The 21,521-nt window shown below is 46.9% G+C and overlaps 2 protein-coding genes across 2 annotated transcripts; both read right to left on the minus strand.

The window, feature by feature from the left end:
- Positions 1 to 228: 228 nt before the first annotated feature.
- Positions 229 to 2,750, minus strand: LOC136141831 (large ribosomal subunit protein uL30-like). Its single transcript, XM_065899979.1, has 2 exons — positions 2,733 to 2,750; positions 229 to 972 (listed from the first exon to the last, which is right to left on the minus strand). Exon 2 carries the CDS (start codon positions 970 to 972, stop codon positions 229 to 231), a length of 744 nt encoding a protein of 247 aa, XP_065756051.1. The 5' UTR covers positions 2,733 to 2,750.
- A 7,627-nt stretch (positions 2,751 to 10,377) lies between these two features.
- Positions 10,378 to 21,362, minus strand: POMK (protein O-mannose kinase). The gene is made up of 2 exons (XM_065900043.1): positions 21,081 to 21,362; positions 10,378 to 11,148 (listed from the first exon to the last, which is right to left on the minus strand). Exons 1-2 carry the CDS (start codon positions 21,360 to 21,362, stop codon positions 10,378 to 10,380), a joined length of 1,053 nt encoding a protein of 350 aa, XP_065756115.1.
- Positions 21,363 to 21,521: the final 159 nt, after the last annotated feature.

Consider the following 21,521-nt stretch of genomic DNA (forward strand, 5'->3'; position numbering starts at 1 on the left):
TATTTTCTCAGCTTTACTGAGGAATAATTGACCAATAAAATTGTATCTATTAACAGGGTACCACATGATGATTTGACATAGTATACTGTGTGAAATCAGGTTATTTAAACTTTCCCTCCAGTTTCTGAAGATACAGCAGAAAATAATCTTGCTTGAAGATACTGGGTAACAATTCCATAAAACAAAAACACATGCTTCCAATGCACTGTGCTTTCAGATATGCTGGGTTTAGTTCAGCTGCCGGATGAGCTGATTGATGCGTTCACCTCGATAGCCAGGTGAGCCCACTTCCTTGAGGAAGCCCACTCTATTCTTGGTAGCGTGACGGGCCACTGAGAGTTGGAAAGGGCGCAAGAACCCTGAGATCACCTGAAAATTCTTCCCCAGAAAGGCAATTTTGTGAATGAGGTCTTCCAAGCAAATTACACCAAACTTCCCCAGGTACTCCTCAATCACTGTGTTGTCTGTCAAAGGGATGATTTTATTCTTGATCTTGGCTTGTCCACGTTTCAAGATGAGTTCCCGAACTGACTTCAAATTTGGAAATCCCCAGGTCACATAAGGTTCCACTATATGAAGCGTTTTTATGGTTTGAGGAGTTACTTGCATAAAGACACCACTGAAAATCTTATTCAGGCGAAGTCCTGCAATGGTCCTCTGCACCAGTAAACTCACCCCATTAATCCTTTCCATGCGTAAAACAAAGGCCAAGGAATGTTTATCTGGCACTTCCAAGCCATGAGGTTTCACTTCTAGTCGTCTGAGTCGCACCTTGTCACGTAGTTGCCGCCAGGAATCATGTAGGAACCATTCTAGTCGCTTAAACTTGATCTCTTTTCCTTTCCTCTGCTCCTTCCTTTGCAAAAGCGCCTGCTTTGCCTGGGTGGTTTTCAGGGCCTGATAAGCCTTCCTCTTTTTCAGGAGATTTTCTGGAACCAAAGGGATCTTTTTTCTTGGCTCTTCCTCGGCCATCTTTCCAACTCTCCATGTTTATGTTTTTAAAAAAATCAGATCTTAGTTTCATTGACCTTTTCTATTGAATTTCTGGTCTCTTATTTCATTTATTTCTGCTCTGATCTTTGTTATTTCCTTCCTTCTACTAACTTTTAGGCTTAGTTTCTTTTTTTTTCTAGTTCTTTGAGGTGTAAAGTTAGGTTGTTTATTTGAAATCTTTTTTTCTTAATGTAGACATTTATCACTATATATATGCTTTCCTCTTACAACTGCTTTTGCTACATCTGTAAGATTTGGTATAGTGTTTTCATTTTTGTTTGTCTCAAGGAATTTTTTTAAATTTCCCTTTTGATTTCTTCTGTGACTCATTGTTTGTTCAGGAGTGTGTTGTTTAGAACACTCCCTAACAAAATAGACTCAAATGGATTAAAGACCTAAATGTAAGGCCAGATACTATAAAACTCTTAGAGAAAAACATAGGCAGAACACTCTTTGACATAAATTGCAGCAATATCTTTTTCAAGCCATCTCCTTGAGTAATGAAAATAAAAACAAAATTAAACAAATGGGACCTAATTAAACTCAAGAGTTTTGCACAGAAAAGGAAACCATGAACAAAACAAAAGGGAGTGTGTTGTTTAATTTCCACACATTTGTGAATTTTCTCTGTTGTCCATTTGTTTTCTATTTCATTGGTTTCTGTTCCCTTTGTTTTCACCCTCCTGTTACTGATTTCTAGTTTCATACCATTTTGGTAGGAAAATGAGATGAGATGGTCAGTATGATTTCAATCTTCTCAAATTTGTTACAGTATGATTTCAATCTTCTCAAATTTATTAATGCTCATTTTTTGACCTAACAATATAATCTATCCTGGAGAATGTTTCATGTGTGCTTGAGGAAAATGTGTATTCTGCTGCTGTTGGGTGGAATGTTTTATATATATATGATCCATTTGGTCTAAAGTACAGTTCAAATCCAATGTTTCTTGATTTTCTGTCTGATTTGTCCATTGTTCAAATTGGGGCATTGAAGGCTCTAACTATTATTGTATTGTTGTTGTCTATTTCTCCCTTCAGAGCTGGGAGCATTTGCTAAAATATTTAGGTGCTCCATTGTTGGGTGCATATATATTTACGATTGTTATACCCTCCTGATGAGTTGACTCCTTTATCATTATATAATGAATTTCTTTTTCTCTTATTACAGTTTCTGATTTAAGCCTATTTTGTCTAATATAAGTATAGCTATCCCTGCTCTCCTTTGGTTTCCATTTGCATGAAATATCTTTTTCCATCCCTTCACTTTAAGCCTATGTGTTTTCTTAAAATGGAAGTTAGTCTCTTGCAGCCAGCATAAAGTTGGGTCTTGCTTTTTATCCCTTCAGCCACTTTGTTCCTTTAGATAGGAGAATTTAATCCATTTACATTTAAAGTAATTATTGATAGTAAGGACTTACTAATACCATCTTATTGTTTTCTAGATGCTTTATAGTTCCTGTCTTCCTGGTTCACTGTCTCCCTTTGTGAATTAATAATTTCCAATAGTGGTATGCTTTGATTCTCTTCTATCTTTTTTGTATCTACTGTAGGTTTTTGCTTTGTGCTTACTGAAAAGCTTACATAAAGCATCTTATAATTATAACAGTCTTTTTAAGCTGGTAACAACTTAAATTTGATTGCATATAAAAACTCTAACCTTTTATTTCCTTCTCCCATTTTACTTTTGATGTCACAGTTCACATCCTTTTATATACCATATCAAATATATTGTGGGACTTCCCTGGTGGTGCAGTAGTTAAGACTCCTCACTCCCAATGCAGGGGGACCGGGTTCGATCCCTGGTCAGGCAACTAGATCCCACATGCTGCAACTAAGAGTTCACATGTCACAACTAAAGAGCCAGAGAGCCACAACTACGGAGCCCGTCTGCCACAACTAGGGAGCCCACATGCCACAAATGAGGAGTCCACGAGCTGCAACTAAGTGCACATGTGCCACAACTAAGAATGGCGTAACCAAATAATTAATTAATTATTGTGGTTATAGTTATTTTAATACTTTTGTCCTTTAACCTTTATAATAAACTTTAATGATTAACAAACCACCATATACAGTATCAGAATATTTTGAATTTGATTAGGTACATACCTTTACCAGGGTGATTTATATCTTCATATACTTTCATGTCACTAATGTGCATCCTTTAATTTCAGCTTGAAGAGCTCCTTTCTGCATTTCTTGTGAGGCATGTCTAGTGGTGATGACCTCCCTCAGCTTTTGTTTGTCTGGGAAAGTGTTTATCTCTCCTTCATTTCTGGAGGACAGCTTTGCTAGGTAAAGTATTCTAGGTTGGCAGTTGTTTTCTTTCAACACTTTGAATATATCATTCCACTCTCTCCTGGCCTGCAAGATTTCTGTTGGGAAATTCTCTGATAGCTTTATGGGGGTTCCCTTGTATATGAGGACTTTTTTTTTTTCTCTTGCTGCATTAAAAATTCTCTCTTTATCTTTGATTTTTAGACAGCTTTATTTTAATGTCTTAGAGAAGATTCAAAACAAAAAGATTCAACAATCTTTGGGGGGACCTATTCGTGAACCTGAACGTCCAAATCTCTCCCCAGATTTGGGGAGTTCTAAGCCATTATTTTTTAAAGTAAACTTTCTGCCCCCTTTTCCCTTTCTTCTTCTTCTGGGACTCCAATAGTGCCTAGACTGTCTCTTTTGATGTTATCCATAATTCACGCAGGATTTCTTCACTCGTTTTCATTCCCTTTACTTTGTTCTTCCCTGAGTGAATAATTTCAAATGATTTGTCTTCAACTTCCTGTCTTACTGAGATAGAGAACAAATGACATGTCTTCAACTTGCTGTATTACTGAGATTCTTCTGCTTGATCAACTGTGCTGTTTGCTCTCTATTGCATTTTTCATGTCATTCGCTGTAGAATTCAGCTCCAGAATTTGCTTGGCTCTCTTTTATGAGTTCTAGCTCTCTGTTAAACTTCTTGTTTTATTCATGTATTATTTTTCTTATTTCATTGAATTGTCTTCATGTTTTCTTGTAGCCTGCTGAGCTTCTTTATATCGACCAATTTGAACTCCTTATCTGGCAAATCACAGATCTCCACTCCTTTGGGATCAGTTACTGAAGAATTATCATGTTCCTTTATTTTTCATGTCCCATGAAGTGTTGAATGGCCATCTTCACATGTGAAGAGGCAGCCATCTCTTCCAGTCTTTAGTGATTGGCTTTGAAGGAGAAATAGCTTCTGTCAGTTCTACCAGGGATTCTGAGGCTCTTCCAGAACTTTTCTATTGAATATTTCTTGATCCCTCCTAGAGGGGAATTCTTAAGATTCTCTGCCTTCTCTTTATCCTACAAAGCTAGGCTGAGTGCTGACAGCCTCCTGTTTGCTTTCCCTTGGGCACTGCTGAATGTTCAAATCTGTGTACTTTCTCCCAATCCTGCAGAGTCAGGGTTTCTGCACGTGCTCACCAGGCATCTGCAAAGGTTCACTCTCACCACCTTCAGGGGTGTGCACAGGGATCCAGCCATGGGTTAGGTGTGTGTGTAGGTGAGTTATACAGAACACTGGGGATGACTTGGTTTCACATTTTAAATTACCATTAAATCACCGGTCCCCAACTTCTTTGGCACCAGAGACCGGTTTCCTAGAAGACAATTTTTCCACAGACCAGGGCCGGGGGGATGGTTTTCGGATGTTTCAAGAGCACTACAGTTATTGTGCACTTTATTTCTGTTATTATTACATTGTAATATATAATGAAATAATTATACAACTCACCAGAATGCAGAATCAGTGCAAGCTCTGAGCTTGTTTTTCTGCAACTAGATGGTCCCATCTGGGGGTGATGGGAGACAGTGACACTTGAAGTGTGCTGCTTATGTCCAGTCTGCTCCATAATCTCGTTTTGGTTGCTGTCACTGCAGAAAACCCTGCTTCACAAAGAAAGGCTGTTGGAAATGGAAGCAGGCCTTTCAGTGCTTTTGTGGCAATCTCAGGATATTCTGCCTTGGCTTTAATCCAGAACGTCTGGAGATTTGAAGTTGTCTCAAACATACTTTTAAGGCCACCGTCATTTGTGATCTCAAGCAGCTGATCCTCTTCAAGCACCGGCAAAGTCGATTCACCTGGTTTACTCACATATGGGTCACGGATCCATTCGTTCCCAGTTCGGGGGTCTTTTGTGGTTGGGAAGTAATGCTCAAACCCCTTTGAAAGCTGAGACAGGTAATCATGCACCAGCTGGGAGAAAGAAGGCCCCAGCTCAGTCTCTTTCAAAATCTCTGCTAATGTTTGAAACGTCAAAAATCCCAATGTTCACTCGTCGCTCCCATAATTCCAGTTTGGCTTTGAATGCCAACTTGAACACAGCTGTCCTTCTCCCCTGAAGTGACAGACTGACTTCTTTGAGCAGGTTGAATACGTCACACAAGTAAGCAAGTTTTGCGACCCATTCCGTGTCACTGAAATGTGCTGCCAGTGGTGACTGTTTTTCTAAAAGAAATCTCTGGAGCGGCTCTCATAACTCAAAAACTCTGGCCAGTGATCTACCCTTAGAAAGCCATCTCACCTCTGTGAATAAGAAAAGACGTGTGTGCTCTGTGTCCATCTCCTCACAGAGCTGCATGAACAGACGTGAGTTAAGGGTGTGTACTTTAATGTGGTCGATAATTTTAATCACATCCTTCAAAATGTTAAGTTCAGGTGATGGGCTTCCCTGGTGGCGCAGTGGTTGAGAGTCCGCCTGCCGATGCAGGGGACACGGGTTCGTGCCCCGCTCCGGGAAGATCCCACATGCCGCGGAGCGGCTGGGCCCGTGAGCCATGGCCGCTGAGCCTGCGCATCCGGAGCCTGTGCTCCGCAGCGGGAGAGGCCACAACAGTGAGAGGCCCACGTACCACACAAAAAAAATTAAGTTCAGGTGACATTTTTCGGCTAGCCAGCATTTCTCTAAGTGCGTAGACTCACATTCAAAAGTGACCTCTTTGACCTGAGTAGTGAAACCAGAAAGCTGTCCAGTCATGGCAGCCACTCCGTCCGTGCATATACCGACACAAAATGACCAATTCAGTTTTCCTGATATGTAATCATTCAAAGACTTTAATAGTTCTGCAGCTGTGATGTTGGCTGGTAACAAAAGTGCACATAACATATCCTCATACACATCCTCCTGAAAAATATATTACACAAAGACAAGCATTGTTGCCTTGTTGTCAACATTGATAGACTTGTCAACCTGGATTGCGTACCATGGTGACTCACTAATCCTAACAATTGTGCCTCAATATCCTCTGCTATTTCATCAATTCTTCTAGTTACAGTGCCAGCCAAAAGAGGAACATGTGCCACCTTTTGAACTGCAGCCTCTCCTAAAAGTTCATGACCAATGTCCTTAGCAGCAGGCAGGATCGACTCTTTACCAATAGTAAAGGGCTTAGCTTTAGCAATGTCTCAGTGCAGACACATTTGATGAAGTGGTAGACTTCAATAATTGAACTTCTGTTCTTTGTATTCATTTTTTTTTTAATCTTTTGAAAAACCCCAAAGACTTGTCTTTTAATGCAGGGTGCTTGGTCTCCATGCGGTGAAGCTGTTTTGAAGGTTTCATGCTTTCATTGGATAGCCGATCGCCACATAGTATACAAAGCAGGCTTGGAGAATGTGAATCACCTGTTGCAATGAACTGGTAATTTAAGTAGGGTTCTTGGCACTTTCTTCTAAATGCAGCTTTCTTTTTGTTGGCAGTCTTAGAGTTTTCTGTTGTCTCATCATTGGGTCTTTCCACCTCTTCAAAGAAGCTCTCCAGCGATGTTTGTTTTTCACTCATGTGGGCTAGGGTTAGCTTGTGGGCTTACCAAAACTGTGACTGAGACAATTGTGCAGTGCAGGAAAGAGGCACGGATGGAAGTGGTAAATAAAATAATGGGCGGGCCACACACGGACTAAAATAAGTGCCGGATTCTGACTTAGAGCCCGCCATCAGATGCAGCTGTACGATTGAAGTACCATCAACTCACTTGCCACTATAAAGCCTGCCACCAAAAGCAGTGTAGTTTTCACTTGCCACTCACTGATAGGGTTTTGATAGGAGTCTGCAAGCAATTGATTTATTATGGTCTCTGTACAGTCAAACCTCTCTGCTGATGATGATCTGTACTTAGAGCCGCTCCCCAGCGCTAGCATCACCACCTCAGCTCCTCCTCAGATCATCAGGCATTAGATTCTCATAAGGAGTGCGCAACCTAGATCCCTCGCATGCACAGTTCACAGTAGGGTTCGTGCTCCTATGAGAATCTAATGCCACCGTTGATCTGACAGGAGGTGGAGCTCAGGCGATAATGCAAGCAATGGGGAGTGGCTGTAAATACAGATGGAGCTTCACTTGCCCGCCGCTCACCTCCTGCTGTGCGGCCCGCTTCCTAACAGGCCACAGACTGGTACTGGTCTGTGGCCCCAGGGCTGGGGACCCCTATGTTAAATGATTAAAAGTCATATGAGAATAGTGATTACTGAAACTGACATTTATTTTTAAAATAATGGGGGGAGGGTGGATACATAGAGGACCTTTTTAACACATCCTGCGTGAGATAAGCTTTCCACCCCACTCCCACCTCATGTGCCTCGTTTTAAGGACACTCACGTGTCCTGTCTCTGCTGAACGATTTACAATCCCTGGAGGCTCTCCGAAGCTTGGGGTGTTTGTAGCATCACATGAGATAAAGAGAAAACACACTATAAACCACATGGTAGTGATCATTTTTTTTCTTTTTTTTTGGCCACACCATGTGGCATGCAGGATCTTAGTTCCCTGACCAGGGATCAAACCCTTGCCCTTTGCAGTGCAAGTGTAGAGTCTTAACCACTGGACCTCCAGTGATGTCCCCATGGTGATTAAAAAAAAAAAAAACTTGGAATAAGGTTAGTAGAGAGACCACTAAATCATGCGCTGTGCTTTGAGAATGGCTCACCTCATCTGCCTCTTCTCCTGATTATACTTTTGCTGAATATGTGGGCAATGAACTCACCTAGGTTTTAGTGAGCATGTAAGTTCCTCTTATGATTTTGCAGTTCTGTTGGTACTGAAGATTGAACCTGAAGGGCCAGGGCCAGTTTGGTGTCTGGCACTGGCATGATAAAGCATCAGGGAGAACTCAGAGGCAGAGCAGAAGTTGGAAATGCCTCTCACCAACTCTCTCATTTAGAAATGGGTTTGTCTGAGGCCACACATGAGTCAGAGGCAGAGCTGGGACGATAACTCAGGTCTTCTGATCCTGACAGCATCCCCTCCCTTATACCATGCTGTTCATTTTAGCTCTATCATCAATATTTTAAAACAAATTCATTTGAAACAATGTTTTGCTCCCAATGCAAAGTCACCAAACCGAGAAAACCCTCAAACCAGAATTACAACATGAATAGGGTAATTTCAAATCAGCAACTCCACACAGTAACTACTACATCAAGTGAAAAGGGTCATAAGAGGTACATGGTCCTGTGGCAGAGGTGGGGGGGGGTTTCCAGCTTTATTGAGATATGATTCACATACCATAGAATTTTCCCTTTTTGTACAATTCAGTGTTACCTAGTATATTCAGAGTTGTGCAACCATCACCATTGCATAATTTCTGGACATTTTCATCACCCCCAAAGAAACCCTGTACCCACAAGCAAGCACTCCCCATTCTTCAACCCCAAGCCCCTGCCAGCCTCTAGAAACTACTAATTTACTTTCTATGTCTATGGGTTTCTCGACTCTGGACATTTCATATAAATGAAATCGTACAAATGTGGTCTTTTGTGACAGCTTCTTTCACTTAGCATATCCATCCATGTCGGAGCATGTATCAGTACTTATTTTCCTTTTTATGGCTGAACAACACCTCATGGAATGGATGGACCACATTTTCTTTGTTTTCTTTATCTATTCACCAGTGGGTGGACATTTGGGTTATTTTCATCTTTTGTCTCTCACGAGTAATGCTGCTATGAACATTCACGTACAAGTTCTTTCATGGCCATGTTTTCAATTCTCTCAGGTAAATACTGGGGAGGGGAACTGCTGGGTCACGGTAACTCTATTTTAACTTTTTGAGGAACTGCCAGACTGTTTTCCAAAGCAGCTGGAACACTTGACATTCCCACCAGCAGTGTATGATGGCTCCAGTTCTCTACATCCTCACCAACACTTGTTATTGTCCATCCTTCTGATTACAGCCGTCCTAGTGGGTTCTGGCAGCATTTTTATAACAGAAAGTAGCAGTTAATATACTCTGGGCAAGTGTATTCTCTGACGACCCATAGGACCCACAAGACCCGATCAACCACAGGCAGTAGAATAGGGATAATGCTGACAATACTCCCAGCCCACTGCCTGGGTTGCCCTCCCTGACAGTTAAGCACAGTGGTTCTCGAAATGTGGTCCCCAGACTGGCAGCACCAGAATCACCTGGAAACCAGTGAGAAATGCAAACTCTCGGACTCCACCCAGACAGACTGAGTCAGAGCCTGTGGGTCAGGGCCCAGCTCCCTGTGACTCCAGTGACTGTGAGGCCTGTGCAAGCCAGGGGCAGGCAGTCGGCCACACAGCATCTTTGCCCCTCAGTCAGCTTTAACCCCCTTACTGGCGATGATGACTATGCACCAAACCCATCATCCCCTGCAAACAAGGATGACAGTGACCAAGGAAAGAGCTATTTGAAGGATTCAATCATGCAACTCAAGTGGAAGGGCTTGACACCTTCCAGCAATGAGCGACAGATACTGTTGATATAAAATGCTCACAATAATTAATTTTGGACACAGAAAATCCAGCTGGAAGGTAAGTAGGAATTTCACAAGCACCATCCAAGGCAGTAACATAATCTCCATCATACTTGATATTTTAAATGTTCCTTATCCATTCAAAATTTCAAAGAGCGTGCAAGCTCGCTGGGAAAGGGAATGGCAAGGGAGCTTCACAGAGCAATCATTTGAAATGGTAGAGATGCCCCATCAGTACCAGTGAAATACACCGCAATACTCACCTAAAAAAGCGAGTACTACTGCTTGTTTCTTCTGTACACTGCAATTTAAAAACATCTCTACACACATTTCTTACAAGCTTACACATTTAGGTGTTAGGGAAGCATCTTTGTAGCTCCATTTTTGTTACTTCCTTCAGATACTGGCCAGACTCGCTGCTTCTTTGCACCTTTGCCTGAAGCCAGGCTCCCATCAAGCCTGGTTTGCTCTGGCTTAGTAACTCCTGCCAGGCAGCCAGGATAGGGAGCCGCTCACTTGTGCACGCGGATGGAAGAACCACGGGTCAAAGCAGCAAAAACCTCACCATCAGAGCGGAACCACTGTAACTCTTCCATCCGATCCTTGACTCCCATACCTCACCGACTGCACTGGTTTTTACAGCATCTCTCTTGTCTGAGATGTCGCGGTGTCTCTGAGTAGATTCAAAACCTTCTGGTAAGTGTCCAGGACGTCCTGAGCGGTGGGTCTCTCTGCAGGCGTCTGGCTCTTACACGCCTTGTGAATATCAAACAAGTGGAATCGGACCATGTCGCTCCCTTCTACGTGCCCCAGAAGGAAACTGGAGACGTCTGGAATCTTCCAGATGTCGATCTTCTCGTCATACGCGGGCATGAGGTCGTCGTGAAAAGGCACGTCCTCTCCGTAGGGCCACAGCTGCTCTGGGGCCACGAAGTCCCCGCGAAGCTCCCGGTGGCCGCACTTCACCAGGACCCCGGTGCTGCGGTTCACCAGGGGCAGGGCGTCCAGGTCGTTGAGCACGATGCTGAAGTTGGCGGTCAGCAGGTACTGGGACAGCGTCTTGGGCAGGTCGCTGGAGTCGCACATGACCAGCGTGCCCAGGGGGCTACGGTGCAGGAAGTCGATGATGGCCACGTAGCCCAGGGCCAGCTGCAGCCTGTGCTGCCATGTGTTCGTGCTCCGGTACTTGGAGAGGTTCAGCGTGGCCTCCAGGCTGCTCAGGGAGCCTAAGGGATGGTACTCGGTGAGGATGCTGTTGTCAGCCTCACAGTAGCCCAGCAGCGTGACGACGTGCTCACTCTGCAGCGACTTCAGCATCCGCAGTCCGTGCAGGAAGTCGTCTCTTACCTCCAGCCTGGTGAGCCGCGACAAAGCCACCTTGCGTTCCTTCCACTCGGACAGAAACACCTGGAACACAGCCACAGAGAACGTCAACCCGGAACCCTTGTCAGCTGGTGAGCCAGGAAGCAACACGGCAAATGCCTCTCAGTGTCAGACGTGGTGCAGAGGACACAGACATTAGTGAGGCACAGACTGTTCCAAAGACTTGCTCATAAGCAGGACCAGATGCCGGGTGAGGCAAATGCCCTGTCAGGGTGAAGGCCCAGCGCGGAGGAGGCTGGGCAGCTGGTCCAGGTGCTGAGGGCTGTCTGGAGAGCCCGCGGGAATGTCCTGAAAGCTGGTCTGTGGGATGACGCGGCTCGCAGGCCAGCTGTGGAGAATGGGGGGCACTCCCAGGAGAGGGGACGGCACGAACAAAGGCAGGGAGTAGCAGACAGACCAAAGCAGGGCAGCACGAAGCGGGGTCGGGGTGGGAGAAGGCTGGAAAAGTGGTGAGTGGAGAGCTGGAAAACCCCACACAGGGACCGAGCCCAGCCAGCCCATCACACACAACGCCACCATTCGCTTTAAAAGGTGTCAGAGCAAACCACAAACAGGAAGGACTCTACGTAAGGAACACATTTTTACATGGTCCGTGGTTTTGTGACTTCAGCTGTAACAGCAGGAGCTGAAGTGGCACACACTGGACCTGCTGTCCTGGCACACAGCTGGCAGAGGAGCCGCTGTACCACACAGCCTTGGATTCCCATTTCTATCAGCTGGCAAAGAAGAACCACAGGGGAATTCCCTGGCAGTCCAGTGGTTAGGACTCTGCGCTTTCACTGTCATGGGCCCGGGGTTCAATCCCTGGTCAGGGAACTAAGATCCATGAGCTCTGCGGCTTAGATAGATAGATAGATACATACATACACACATAGATAAATAAACAAATAAATAAAGTGGTATGGAAAAAAAAAGAAATAAGAACCACTGATCTTCTGCTCGAGTCCCCAAAGGGAAGGCAGAAAGTTGCAGAAGAGAAAACAGGATCCGGGTCAGGACTCCACCGCACCAGGTGGCTCCTGACCCCGTGGGCTGTGTCCCTCTGGCTTCCTCTTCTTCACTGTTAAAATAAAGCTTACGAAAGCAACTTGGGGCATATTTATCAAGAGCCTTTAACATTAAAATCTACAATCTATCTAAGGCAACAATCTGAAATACCTAAAAAGCTCTGAGAATAAAAATCTGGCATTATTTATAAAAGCATAACTGGAAGCTATCCATCCATCAAAAATCGGGGAGCAGTCCGGTTATGCAGGACCACTCAAGGAAGGTTACAGGGCTCAGCAAAATGCAGACCCTGATAGGGTTTTCACAGGTAAAAGTCATGTTACAAATGAAAAGGATACAAAGTGTTTTTATACCATTGTTCTAACTGCATAAAACAAGGCAAAGTTACATAGGAATCGAAGGATTTTTGCTGTTCTCTTTATATGCTTTTTTTTTTTCCTTCATACCTTTTGGCATAACTTTTCCAGAATGAATATATATTACTTTTATATTTTAAAACATTTTTTTAAAGAACTAAAAACTATTATTTCAAATGGAGGTGGGCTAGAGGACTGTGAAGATTTATTTTGGGCCTGAGAAGGGAAGTTCCTTAATGGAAAAACCCTTTAACTGCTGTTGACCGTTTATTCAAAAGAGAAATCTTTCAAGACCTTCTCAAAAATCCGAATTTGAGAAATTTCACTACGGATAATTTGTATTAAGAAGCCATATTTCTCTGGCTGCTACAGTCACTGTAAGTTTCATGAATATATATTTGATTTATTTTTATACAGAACACATTTTATTCTCTCCATAGATCTGCACCAGCGCTGTATTTGATCTCTGACTCCAATATAAAAATCCTGTTTCTGGGCTTCCCTGGTGGCGCAGTGGTTGAGAGTCCGCCTGCCGACGCCGGGGACACGGGTTCGTGCCCCGGGCCGGGAAGATTCCCACATGCCGTGGAGCGGTTGGGCCCGTGAGCCATGGCCGCTGAGCCTGCGCGTCTGGAGCCTGTGCTCCGCAACGGGAGAGGCCACAACAGTGAGAGGCCCGCGTACCGCAAAACAAAACAAAACAAAACAAACAGAAAAACCCTGCTTCTGTTGAGCCCATCACTCCCTTGGGCTCCCCTCCTGCTCGTGGTCGGCACCAGCACTAGCAGACGGCTTTGGTGTCCAGGCCCATTTTTCCTACAAAACAGTAATCACTTTAGAGAAGCTGCCACGGTTTACGCATTTATTCAACAAGAAACACGGGAGACGTTCGGCTACAGGCCTCGTGACTTCCTCCTGAACCCTCGTTTATGACAAATCCATTTTTGTGCCTCAGATAAATGAAAGATTAAATACTACTTATTATTAAGTAGTATTAGTCTCTGGGATCTCTCACAAATATCTGAAGCCTCCAATATTAAATATTTGCAAGTTAAAGGTTAAGAATCATTTCTCAGAAACCAACTTTACCTTTTTTTTTTAGTTATAAAAATAATCATGAATACTTTTCTTGGTAAAAGTTCAAATACAGAAGGAGTAGAACTCCTTCCTCTGCATTTACTCCCAACCCAAAGGAAACTAGCTAACTATTTGGCTGGTAACCTCCCAGAAGTTTCTCTATGCGTTTACATGTATTAATGTCCATTTACCAAATAGCATTTGAGTTTATTATGTAAAGTGGGAATATGACACCTATATTGCAGGTGGCTTTTTTCATTTAACAGATGCCTCATAAATCTTTCTGTAATGTATATATAGATCTAGGTCATTATTCTTAAAGCTGCAGAATATTTCATAGTATGGGTGTACTACTTATACTGGTATATTTTCAGTTTTACAGATGATCATTTCTTTTTTTTTAAACTAAAGTATGATATAATAAAAATTCATAAAATTTGGAACAGATGCTGTCAGAATGGATTAGGTTCTTTTTTCTACACAGCTCTATCATTTTACATAAACAGTTAACAAGATCTTATGTAATCTGTTTTTAAAGACTTGATAGACATTTAAACTATTTCCCATTTATTTCCTAGCAACAACAATTCTGCAATGAATAGCCTTATATTTACATCTCTGTGCACATGTGCAAGTGTTTTTATAAGCTAGGTAAGTAGATGCACCACTGAATGAAGACGAGGTACTATCAGGACCCTTCAAAGTACCAACATGTACTTTCACCAATCGTGTATAGATCTTGTGTTCTAGAGCCTTAACCACACTAGGTGTTACCAATCTTGGTAATCTGTGCCAATCTAATGGATGAAAAACATTTTCCTGTTCCAATCTGTATTTCCCTGATTATTAATGAGACTGAGCACTTTTCACCCTCTGGGCATTTCTGTATTTCTTCTGTGGAAAGTCTGTTCATTGTCCTTCACAGTATTTTCTCTAGGGTTGTTTGCTGTGTGCTTATTAATATCTAGTTCTTTATGTATTATTCATGTGATCCTTTATTACAAATGTAAAGACAAATTTTAGAAGATAATTAGCTTATGTGGTCTTCTGTAGTACAATGTCAAATCTGTCTTCATTCATTTAACAAGTACTTATGTCAATTAAAAAAACTGAAATAAATCCCTGCCCATATGAAATTTACATTCTAGTGCAGGAGGCGGACAAGAGAGAAAATAAATAGGAAGTGTGTAAAGTACATTAGAAGGTAAAATATGCTTTGGAGAAAAATTAAGCAGGGAAGGGTTTACAGCTTTACTAGCTTGGGGAAGCTCTCACTGGGGTGAGGCTCGAACAGGAGCCTGAAGGAGGTGGAGCATGGAGCCACGTGGCATCTGGGACCATGTCCCAGGTGGGGAGGACAGCGGGGTAAAGGCCCTGGGGTGGGATATGTCCACGGGCTGCAGTGTCTGAGCAGGGGGAGGGGAGCAGAGGCTGGGAGAGGCCTTCAGTCGCCGAAAGGACTAGCGTGAGACAGGGCACCCTACACGGAGGAGCTGGCTGCTCTGTGAGAGCATCTGAAGGGGCAAGTGTGGAGGCAGAGAGCCATCTGGAGGCTGCCGAGATAATCAGGTACCAGGCACAGAGGCCTGGGTGGGAAGGGGGCCGGGAAGAAGCCGAGGAGCAGCCAAATTCCAGGTCTCTCCTGTGTGTGGAGACGCTGCAACTTGCTGAGGGACTGAACGTGGCTGTGGAGAAAGCGGGATGACAAGGGTGCCTCCCTGGGCGGGGAGGGATAAATTAGGAGTTTGGGGTGAACATATACACACTACTATATACAAGACAGATAATCAACAAGGACCTGCTCAGTCGCACAGGGAACTCTACTCAATACTCTGTAATGACCTATATGGGAAAAGAATCTGAAAAAGAGTGGATACATGTATATGTGTAACTGACTCACTGTGCTGTACATCTGAAGCTAACACAGCACTGTATATCAACTCGACTCCAATATAAAAGAAAAATTAAATACAAAAACAAAAACAAAGGATGCCTCCCGGGCTGTGGCATAAGCAGCTGGATGGATGGGGTTGTCCTTAGGGTGACGGGGACGGTGAAGGAGGAGCCGGCTAAGGGGATGGTCTGTGACACACTCAGACTGAGAAGACATTCAACGTCCAAGATGCGGGGTCGGCAGGGGATAGAAAAGTCCAGAGTTCGTTCAGGGGATAAAGATACGGGGCTGTGCGCACAGAGGAGAAGTCCAAGGCTAAGAGGATGAGGAGGTGGAGCCTGCAGGGGAGACCGAGGGGCAGACGCTGCTATTTCATGCCACGCCTGCGCTCCCGCCAGCCTTCCACAGTAAAAACAGATCACACATGGCCCTTCTAAGGGTTACACAAAACAAAAGGGCGACAGAGTAAGAGCTGAATCCATTTTTCTGATGGGAGCCAACTCAAATGTTATGGCTTTTTAAAGTACCATACCTTAATTTTAAAGGAAAAACCATGTAACTGAGAAAACTCTGCTGGAGGGTTGTGCGGCTAAGTACACAGATGCTGCACGGGGCCACACCGCCTCCGCTCCCCCAGGTGGACACGAGTGGCCGGGATGGTGCCTGGTGTCCGCAAAGCACGGTGGAGTGTCCGCCCCCGGAAGCACCGGTTCTACTGCAGTCCTTCCTCCTCACGAGCACTGCTGCCCAAGTCTGAGGTTCAGAAAACAGGCAGCCCTGAGACGTGGCCGCTGCTGTCCTTGAGCAGCTGGCAGAAAACGTACCTGTCTGTTCAGTGTCATCTTGGGTTTAAAAATCCAAAAGGGGGGCTTCCCTGGTGGTGCAGTGGTTGAGAGTCCGCCTGCCGATGCAGGGGACACGGGTTCGTGCCCCCGTCCAGGAAGATCCCACATGCCATGGAGCGGCTGGGCCCATGAGGCATGGTCGCTGAGCCTGCGCGTCCAGAGCTTGTGCTCCGCAACGGGAGAGGCCACAACAGTGAGAGGCCCGCGTACCGCAAAAAAAAAAAAAACAAAAAAAAAAAAAACAAAAAATCCAAAAGGGCTGAACCCGCTGTCACCTGCAGGCGTCAGACGGGACAGCGGGGAGGGGCAGGTGAAGGGCCTTCACCCTGGGCTCCAGCTCCTTTGAACATCCAAGCTGGATGCGCTGCGTTCATAATCAAAGGGCAGAAAAGGAAAAACGGGGGCAGTCGGCCTTGCCCCCAAACCAGCTGCAGGAAAAGATCTGTGGCCCCAGCAATTCCAAACACAAACCAGAAACACAGCCTGGGGAAAGGGGGGAGGGTGGTGTGCTTGTATAGTGAGGAAACTGTCAAAGATAAGCCAGTATTTTATTTTATGTGGATTCAGCCAATGAGCCTTTGTGTTCAGGCCCCTAAAATTTGCTCTATGAACCTGCCACGGGCTAGACTTGCTCTATGAACCAGCCATGGGCTAGGTGCTGAGGACACACAGGTAACTGGTGTCTGTGCCCTCAGGAAGCTTGCATTTATACGAGACAACAAACCAGATGCCAGATGGGAGGGTCCACGGCAGGGGGTGAGATGGGTTTAGAGAGGGATGTCAGGGAAAGCCTCTCAGAGAAGTGACATCTGAGCTGAGATCTGGACATGAGGAGTCAGGCAGATGGGGAGGAAGAGATTTCAGGCTGGGAAAGGCCCCGAGGTGAGAAAGGGTTTGTCTGATCAAGGAACAAAAGAAAGGGCAGGGTGGCTGCAGGGTGGGGTGAGGACCCGGACCGGCCTGGGTGAGTTTAGGAGGAAGGTTGGGCCCGGGTTTGGGGTTATTCCTAAGGATGCTTTGGGTTTTAAGGAAGGGACATGTGTGGTCTGAAGTGTGTCTGCAAGATGCCTGCCTGGGGCTTGGATAAGGGCACAGGTGGGCAGGGAGGCCGGTTCCAAGGCCAGGGACGGAGGGGTTACCCAACAAGTTGGGAAATGTTTTGAAAACATACCTGATAGAACTTGTTCTTGGCCTAGTCAGGGGAAGGGGGTGAGAGGACGCAAGCTGACTCCCTGGTCTGGCCGGCGCCACTGGGGGGAGTGCTGGCCTTTACTGAGACAGGAGGGCTGGGGAAGAACGGGCTTCAGAGGGGAAATTACCAAGAGTTCCACCTTGGTCACACTTAGATTCTCAAGAGACTTCCAAGTAGACAGGTCAAGTACAGGTGGATACACAGACCTGCAGCTCAGGGGAGAGGGACGGGCTGCAGGTATCAAGCTGGGGGTCGCCAGCCCATAAAATGCATTTAGAGCAATGGATAGATTAAATCACCTAAGAGTGCATCCCAAGAAGACAAAAGGGGACCCTGGAAGCCACCGGGAGGAATAAGGTTTCTCAGCCTCAGCACCAGGGCCACCTCGGGCCGCGCAGCCACCTGCTGGGGATGGGGCCGTCCCCGCATGGTAGGGTGGGCAGCAGCGCCCCTGGTCTCTGCCCACCGGACGCCCGTGTCACCTCCCCACGCCCAGCTGTGACAGCCACACGGGGGTCTCTACTCATTGCTAAACGTCCCCTGAGGAGTAGCCTCGCCTCTGGGCTCAGAACCGCTGCTTGAGGCAAAGCCAAGGGGAGAGTAAATAGGAAGGGCTGCCCAGGGGAGGAAAACCAGAAAGTCAAGGAGCCCGGGCTGCAGGAAAGGTCAAGTGAGAGGCAGGCAGAGCAACATCCGGCCAGGGGTCAGCAGGAAGCTGGGTGAGAGCGTCTCCCTGGAGGCTGGTGTTTGGGAGCCTCTCAGGAGGAGGATGGAAGGGTGGATGGGTGAGGAGGAAGCAGAGGGGAAGCAACAGGGAATCACGGGAAGAGGGTTTTCTCTTTGAAAGCGCGAGCGTTTGTGTGTAGCCAGTAGGGACCACCTTCAGAGTGGGGAAGAGCAATGATGTAGGGAAGGGGGAATCATTTAAAGGGAACTTGTGAGCAGTCAGGGACGACCCCGGAGTTGGAAGGTTTGTAGGTCAGGTGGGCAGATGAGGACAGGGCCTCTGGGTGGCTTCTGTTTTCATAACATCTTAGTAGCAAGATCACCAGCTAAGGAAACGTCTAAGGAAACAACGAGGGGGTTGTTAAAGGAAACGTCTGTCTCAGAGAATGGGAGGAAAAAGTAACTAAGGGAAAAGAGCCTGACCCCTGGGTTGTGCTGAGGTTTGTGGTCGTGCCGGAATGGCAGGGTTGTGGCGTTCCTCTCTGCCTCCAGGACAGCTGCCCAAGTGCAGATACACAGCTGGCGTCAACCGGGTGTGGGGCTTTCCCCGCCAGGCAGGATGGAGACAGAGATGCGGGGAGATGTTGCCAGTGTCTGCGCCAGAGTGACGAGGACACAGCAGCAGAATCTGCTGCTGGGTGAGTCGGAATGCAGACAGGCGGGAGGGTCAGAGAGGGAGAAGGTGGTGGGATCAGCCCACCGAGGCCCCGAGGAGCTACTGAAGCCGGGGCGCCAGGAGGGGCGGGGTGGAGGTCAGACAGGGATGTCAGGAACTTTGGTCACAGAAATTCCTATTGAGAAACTATGCCCCCAGAATGGGTGCCAGAGAGGAGGGATGCCCGCGTAGGCGGGGTGGCCGCAGCACGATTGTTGGAGTAGGTGCCTAGACGGGAGGGTCAGCGGACTGCCCTGGGCCGGACCATGCACAGGCCCCGAGGTCCCAACGGGGCAGGACAGATGGGGCTCCCAGTGGAGCTGATATCTTGCGCTCAGAACACCTGTGACCCAAGGGCAAGTTTCAGCCAAAGAAACAAAATCTCAGTGGAACAAACCACATTCCACATTGTTGAATCTAGGGGGCTGGGTGTCACCTGCGAGGTTCCGTAAAATCAAATCTGTCCTCAAACAATAATCTGCCACCATCGAAGCTACTCAAAAACATCCTTCAGGGTAAAAAGCAATTCCAAAAAAAATTCCAAAAATGTTCGGAGCGAGCACAGCAGAATGGAAGCAAGCGGGCAGCCCTCAGGGTCCCTCTCCGAAGGAGACAGAAATCACCTTGCGGTGAGTCCTCTACTGCTCCCCTCCCTGGTGACCGCTTAGCCCAATGCTGTCAACACCACCCAAATCTCCATCCCCGCCCCCGAGTGCCAGACTCGTACACCCGACTGCCCGTGTCCCTGCCTGGCCACCTAAACGGCTCCGGATGGTCACCTCATACACTCACAGGGCCTTCCCGAGCAGGTGACGCAGACCCTGTCCTCCCTGCTGCCCCAGCCGGGCGCCTCTGTCATCCCCTCCCTTACACCCCACGTCCAGTCTACTGGGACGTCCTACCGCCCCCACCTTTAAGATACAACCAGAACCCACTGATCTCTTACCGTGTCCGGTGCTGACACTCATGTCGAGCTGTAGCCACCTGTCACCAAACTCCCCACGAGCCCGGCCGGGTCTGCTCTGCACACAGGCCAGCAGTCCTCCCCTCCACTCACGCTGCCCAAGGTGGTGCCTGCGGCCAGCAGCCCCGGGGCACCCTCACCTCTGACGCCTTCCTCGCATCCTGCCTCTGGTCCTGGACAAGCAGGCACATTCCACCCAGGGGCGTCTGCTGGTCCCCATCTTTCTTGCTGGGTCATTGTCCCCGAGTACCACACCATTCTGACCACCTGGAGTAACAAGCCCGCGGCTCTTCCCTTGCCCCACTGGCTCAGAGCACGTCACTAACACAGCTTCCTACGCACCTGTTTCTTCTTGACTGTCTGACTCCCCAGCCGGCTTCAAGGGCCTTTGTTCTGTCCACTGCTGCGCCCCCAGCACCCACTACAATGAGTGGGCGAATCTGAAGAAACCCGTTACCTTCCCGTCACCTGGCTTCATGGTTTCACCTCACATTAATTCCCCTCCCTTCTCCCCTCTGACTCCCTCCTTCAAGGTGAATCCTTTCCCCATTCAGGGACACAGCTGTCTATCCAGCTGCAGCCCTGCTGTCACTCGCTGCGTCCTCACAGAGGGTCTGTCCTGTTCAACACCCTTCACTGGCTTCTGGAGTCACCCTGTCTCAGTGCAACCACTGCGGAAATGCAGCCCACGAGACGGGGCCCTGGAAGCTTCTGTGTGAGAACTAAATTTGCCCCTTTGCTTTCTCTTTTTAAAATAAAAAAATTTTAATCAATATAATACCACTATAGAGTTCGAAAAATAAGAACGAAAAAAACTGCCCCAAATCTTCCTTCACCATAACACACTTTCTATCATTTTAATATTTTTCTACATATACAATCTTGCAGATGAAAACTGCATATTGCACACTTTTCTATTTTGCTTTTCTGCTTATCATGAGAGCTTTTGCATGTTGCCGAGGGTTCCTAACTACACTTACTGGCTGTAGAATATTCTACAAGTGCTTGGACCATAACTTAACCATTGCCCTGTAGTTATTACTTCTAGTTTTCTATTACTGTCAACAACGAAGCAGAGTACTCCTTGGTGCACCTAGCCGCTTCCTTCCTTCGCCTCCCTCTATAGGATAATGTCCCAGCTGGAGGCACTGGCGGCTGGGCTCGTGGCTTCCGGCACACGATGCCAGCCCCCCTCCCGCTGGGCCACTCGCTGCCCCGGGCGGTGAGCCAGGGACTCACTCTCTTCACGGCTCCTTCCCCGACACGCTTCATCTGCCTCACTTCTGTCCTCAGCTGCTCGCAGGACAGCCACGGGGAGCAGTTGCTCGTCGGCCCCATCCGGAAGTGGCCGTAGGGACAGCGCGTGGGGTCCTCCGTGGAGCGCCGGGGTGAGATGAAGAGCCAGTCGAGGCAGAGGTAGAGGAGGGCGTTCATGAGGGCCATGGACAGCAGCAGTCCCACCACTGGGGGCACGTCCCTGGGCGGGGGCCCTTTCCTGCCCCCCTGGGGCCTCGTCTCCATGGCGCTGGCTTCTGCGAGCTCCTAAAACAGACAATGAAACAGGGAGTAGTCACGGTCCATCTAATTTCAGGAAAGACTGAGGGTGACACAGCCTCCCAGGCCTCAGGGTCACCGTGAGGATCAGAGAGGGTTTGAGAGCAGCCTTGCACCAAACGCTTG

Source organism: Phocoena phocoena, chromosome 21 (genome assembly GCF_963924675.1).
Source record: "Phocoena phocoena chromosome 21, mPhoPho1.1, whole genome shotgun sequence".
Lineage (NCBI taxonomy): Eukaryota > Metazoa > Chordata > Mammalia > Artiodactyla > Phocoenidae > Phocoena > Phocoena phocoena.